We start from the raw sequence: 5621 nt of genomic DNA, 5'->3' as shown, positions 1-5621 counted from the left end.
TCTTCGATTCACAAAATCTAATTTAAGTTAAATAAAAGATAAAGTTATATTTTCAAGAAGGAATTAAATTATTTTCAATAAGACATATGAGGACTTATATAGGTAAATATTTATTTTGTTATAAAATTAATTAAATAAAATCAACATTCATATTTTAGGAACTTAACTATTTCCTTAAGTTTTTATTTTATAACTCGAGAAATAATTTTTAATAATATTTTTGTGATTTTCAAACTGATTTTACTCATGATGGGTACACGCGCATTGTGCGTACCCTAAGACTAGTTAAATCTAAAAAAACTAACATATTATTAATAAATTTATAATTAAATATTTAAAATTTAAACTCTAAGCCACACTTTTAAAGCTACATAAGAACTAAATTCTTTTAACATTAATGGAAAAACTTTATAATTATAAATTCTTGTCTTTTACTGACGACATAACGCTTTAATTGGCGAAACTTTATATCCAAATTTTCAGCAAAAGAATATCCAATAGCTTTTCCTTAAATGCAATCTAAGAGCTTAATAATTGAATCTTCTATTTTAATCCATGTTCTTCGTCAAACACTTTCGTTTGTGCAATTGAACGAAATTATATAAGCATATCTTTTGGTTGGAATTGAATGAAAACTTTATTTATGAAGGTATAGACTAACATAATATTTTTCATCATAAATGGTGCGTTGAACTTTCAAAATATTTAGTCTAGACTTATTATTGGTAATCTTAGAGATTTTACATGGTTGTTATAGACGAGTAATCTAAATATTATTACTATATGCATAAACAAAACTGTTATAGAGAAGTAAAATATAACATGAAAATGGATTCTAAAACAAAGCTTAACTTTTATAGAAAAATGCATATATAGAAGTTGTGATACATAGGTTTGTATAATATTTATGTGATAGTAAAAGTTTCTCATGAGGAGTAAAATAAAAAAATAAAAGTTAAAGGGTGTGTTTGGTATGAAGGAAAATATTTTCCAATTTTTTTCATATTTAGTTGGCGTAAATGTTTTGGAAAATATTTTCCTCATGAACTCATTTTCCTCCAATTGGAGGAAAATATTTTCCCTATCAAGAGAAGATAAACATTTTTCAATATTCTTTTTCAACATTCCCCCTATTCCCCATCCCCACTAACCCACCACCACCCTCCACCCCTAAATAGAAATAATATTAATAATACTTTCTTTTCATGTTATAGATAGAATACTTTTTCTTCATTTCAACAAATGAGTATTTTCTTTTCATGATATAAAAAAATATTTTTTTTAATTTTAACAGAAAATATATTTTTCTTTCACTTCAACAAAAAGAATATTTTTTTATGATGTAGAAAAAGTATTTTTCTTTCATTTTAACAAAATGAGTATTTTTTTCATGATGTAGAAAAAATACTTTCGTTTTGTTGAAAAAAAAAAGTACTTTCTTTTTAGTTATGGAGTACAAATTTCAACGTTGGTTTGCGTAGAAAAGAAAATTAACACATTAGTTCCTTCGGGTTTGTGTAAAATTTTAGAAGAATAATTAAATTGTTGAATAAAATAGAGTCCTGAAAATGTTGGGTATTTGGATGGGGGTGAGAGAGAGAGGACAGGAAATATGGGGACTTGGGGGAAGGGGGTGAGGAGAGTAACATAAAAAGTTATTTTTCTAAACATTATTTTCTACTCTAACGAAACATTAGAATATATTTTCCGAAAAAAGTTTTTACTTACCAACCAAACAAGGAAAAATAAGTGATAATAAAAGCACTCATTTTCTAGAAAAATATTTTCCATGGAAAATATTTTTTTCCTTCGTACCAAACACACCCAAAATATTTATAAATATAGAAATGTCACTTTTGTTTCTTCTAAAAATTGAGTGATAAAATAATAGTGTCATATAAACTAGGGTGGAGACCGGAGAGTAGTAAAAAGGCTTGGACTATTTCCGCAATTGTAAGAAAACTGGAGGGTCACATTGTGAAATTTAAAGCTCTCCCTTCTCTAAATACAAAAACATTTGCTATCAAGTCCCTGCGTCAGTGCGTGAGATATACGGAGGGAGAAATGTTGAGAAGAAAACCAAGCAAAATCGAAGTAAAAATCGAAGATAAAGAAGAACTCGAAGAAGCTTGCAAACGCGCCGCCGCCATCGCCGCCGCTTCCTCCTCCTCCACCAGTACCACTACCAGCACCACCGGCGCCACCTCCCTCCTCCAACACTTCGACCGCTCGGCCGTCGATCCCTCCACCAAATCCCACCGTATCGGCCTCAATTAATACACAATAAATTTATCTCATACGGCGCCGTTTTTTAAGTTACATTTTAGCTAACTGTAATTATGGAGATTGAAGTGAAGCTCAAATTACCGGATTCAGCCGCACACCAGAAGGTTCTCTCTCTTTTCTCGCCGTATCACGCTAAAACCCACCACCAGCGCAACACTTTCTTCGACGGCGCCGCCGGCGAGCTGAGCTCGCGCCGGACCGTTCTCCGTCTCCGATTCTACGAGAATTCGGAAAACGTGAAGTGCATGGTGTGCCTCAAGGCTAAAGCCGTAATTATTGACGGCGTTAGCCGAGTAGAAGAGGACGAAGAAGAATTCGATTCGAAAATCGGGTACGAATGCGTTTCTAACCCTAGGAAACTGATGGAGGTGGAATCTAGGGTTTTGAAAAGGGCAAAAGAGGAATTTGACGTTGCGGAGGGAGGGTTTATTGGACTGGGTGGGTTTAAGAACGTAAGGAATGTGTTTGAGTGGAATGGTGTGGAGTTAGAGGTTGATGAGACTATATATGACTTTGGGACTTGTTATGAGATCGAATGCGAAAGCACAGAGCCGGAGAAAGTTAAGGCGATGATTGAGGCATTGTTGAAGGAGAATGACATTGATTACAGCTACTCAGAAGTGTCAAAGTTTGCTACTTTCCGGGCCGGAAAGTTGCCTTAGTAAGTGACCGTTACCTGTAGTGGATTAACTATTTTATTGGATATTGCTACATTTTCTATGTGTTAATTGCAATGAAATGTTCTAATAGTGCATGTGCCCATGATCTGATGTAATATTTGATAAATTAGGGAATAGAATGAAATTTGGAAGGTGTCGAGCATGATTAGTGTTAAAAAGTAATTGGTCAATGTTAATCTCAATACAATGATTTAACCTCAATTAAGTTTACAATACATTATTCCTTGTTTCTTAACAATAGGAGGGAAGCATGTGTAACTAAACATGATCAGAGCTTGTTGATTTTGTTGCTGCATCTTCTATGCATTAATTCTAATTACATGTATTCAAATTGTGTATGTGTACATTTGTGTAAAGTCATTTTTGACATGTGTGATCTGATGTAATAATGTTTGATAAGTTGAGGAATGAAATGATAATTGGTTGATTTTGATCCCACACAGAATTTGCTGACTTCAATTAAGTGTCCAATATATTATTTTCTGGTTAACAATAGGAGGGAAGCATGTGGAGCTAAATTTGATCAGCGTTGCTGATGGAAATGTGGCGTAATCCATTTCATAGTTCATACCAAATCCATGTTTTGCTTAGTTATGGATTCATTAGGACTTTGCACTATACAGATTTGGAAAATCAAATAATATAGCACTATAGTAAATAGACTATTATAGACTATCATTGTAAATGACCTTATTTGCCTAACTCTGAGTGAAAAAGTTCAAATATGTGCATTATAGTAGTTGAGATGGTTTGAAGTTCAAATCTTTGTGAACCTGATGATACATCATTGTCAAGATAATATGACTGTTTGAGTAGTAATATTTAGGCTGTAAACCAGGCTTACCTGAACCAAGACCTTTGGTTCAAGAACCTTTGAACCATAGTAGTCCTCCTTCACCGGCATAATATTAGGTTTGGGTGCTTGAGCAGTCACCCATTGCCAAAGTGACTTCAAAGGTAGATCCAAGATTTTTGAACCAATGAATGATCCATTACTCCTTTTTGATAATGGACGCAGACTTGGCATAGATATGTGTATATTTATGTATGTGTGTGTATATATGCACATGCATGAATATATATTATGTGTGCTTATAATAGTCTGAGATGAAGCATACAGGCTGTCAGGAAGATGTATTAGTCTGAGATGAAGCATACAGGCTGTCGTGAAGGCGGATTCTCCCACGACTGGTTATAATGTCCACAGAACTCTAGTATGACTTTCATTCTTATTTTGATAGATGGACAATACATTATGGAGTGCCTGGAATTACTAGTGATTGAGCTCTTGGAGGTTTTTGCAGTGGCAAGATGGTTAGATGATAGTAATGTGCTTGTGATGCATTTCTCAAGCTGCTAAAGTTGTTAATTAATATCTTCAAACGAGCATTATGGTTTTACAAAAAACTATGCAAATTGCAGCACTAGTACTTGCAAAGTGTATTTCTGATGTTTTAATGGTCAGCATGATTGATTTGCTGCATTTTCTTTGGTGATTTTTATGTCCTGTCAACAAAGAATGTGAGTCTGAGCAATAATCTTTGTATATCAGGCGTCACTTTATGTCAGTTGCTTTCTTGTATATGTAATCAATTCAGGTAACTAAGCAGCTGTGGTTCTATTACGATGCAGGTTTACCTCGTAGATGGCACCATATTTAGAAGGCTTGAAGTCTTCAATTCCTCAATATATTGCAATGAAGTCTTACCATCTGGCTTAATTTTGCAAAGACTTAACTGGAATGCAATAATACTTTGTGGTTTCCTAATCATTTTCCCTCCTGTTATTGAGGTTTTATTAAGCCTCTTATTCATATCCTCCGAATATTAGATTTATTTTATTTCTGGAGTACTATTTAGAACATCAACATCTTCTATTTGTGGAAATAATGTACGATGCTAAACTTTGGACGGACGTTTCTTTTGTGTGTGTGTGTGTTTGGTTGTGATCTTTTATGTGGATAGCAAATGCTCCTTCTCTCTCAAGTCTTGGCTAACTTAATTTTTGGTGTGAAGGAGGTCATTTACGGAAATGTTTTTGGGAAATGCTTATTCTCTGATAATTATTTTCCTGAAAAATGTCTTATGGTGATTGGTCTGAAAACAATTTCAAGCAATGGGTAGTGTTATGATGAACTTTTTGACCATTAAAGATTGATAATAATGTTTAAGTGATGGCTAAACAAAGTTGAAAGTTGAGATTGTTACGAAGGAAATGCTTTTCACTTAAAAGTAAGGTTAGTCGTCTTCCCTTGGAAAATATTCTCCGACAACTAAATACTAGAAAGTGACCTACTTTTTGGAAATATTTTCCGGAAAATCTTCGGTGCCCTACACACTTTAAATTAGGGTTTAATTTCTGCTCATGTGTACATGCTCCTATCTGTTCAAATGTGTTCGAGTAAACATTTTTGTTTCAAAGCATGTAGTTAGAGACTTGGTTTCCAGAACTCTTGAAGTTCTTTGTTTTTGTATAGACATTTAGTCTTACCACGTTTAGTAACCATTTGAATGAGTCTTGTTAATTTGATATGACAAAGTCATATAATAGTGTGATAGTTCTGTTTGGACTCATTGCTTTAGAAGTGGGACATATAAGTATATAATTTTACTCTTGTTTTTAAAAGCAAGAAAAAGAAACAGAAAGATGGGATTA

At 33.5% G+C, this 5621-nt stretch overlaps 1 protein-coding gene across 2 annotated transcripts; it reads left to right on the top strand.

Moving 5' to 3' along the window:
- The first annotated feature begins 2019 nt into the window (after positions 1-2019).
- Positions 2020-4880, top strand: LOC104120478 (triphosphate tunnel metalloenzyme 3). Of its 2 annotated transcripts, XM_009632230.4 has the most exons (2): positions 2020-2947; positions 4599-4880. In XM_009632230.4, coding segments are annotated over exons 1-2 (609 nt in total). In that variant the 5' UTR covers positions 2020-2339; the 3' UTR covers positions 4600-4880. The 2 variants fall into 2 exon arrangements, with proteins under 2 accessions (XP_009630525.1, XP_009630526.1); XM_009632231.4 differs by lacking the exon at positions 4599-4880 and having other exon boundaries at positions 2040-3035.
- The last annotated feature ends 741 nt before the right edge of the window (positions 4881-5621 follow it).

This window comes from Nicotiana tomentosiformis, chromosome 11 (genome assembly GCF_000390325.3).
Source record: "Nicotiana tomentosiformis chromosome 11, ASM39032v3, whole genome shotgun sequence".
Taxonomy (NCBI): Eukaryota; Viridiplantae; Streptophyta; class Magnoliopsida; order Solanales; family Solanaceae; genus Nicotiana; species Nicotiana tomentosiformis.
The sequence above is the reverse complement of the archived record's forward strand: the minus strand, read 5'-3'. Positions and strand labels throughout refer to the sequence as shown.

What these genes read in the sequence shown, in the direction of transcription:
- LOC104120478 (XM_009632230.4), top strand. Translation starts at nt 2,340, where the DNA reads ATGGAGATTGAAGTGAAGCTCAAATTACCGGATTCAGCCGCACACCAG.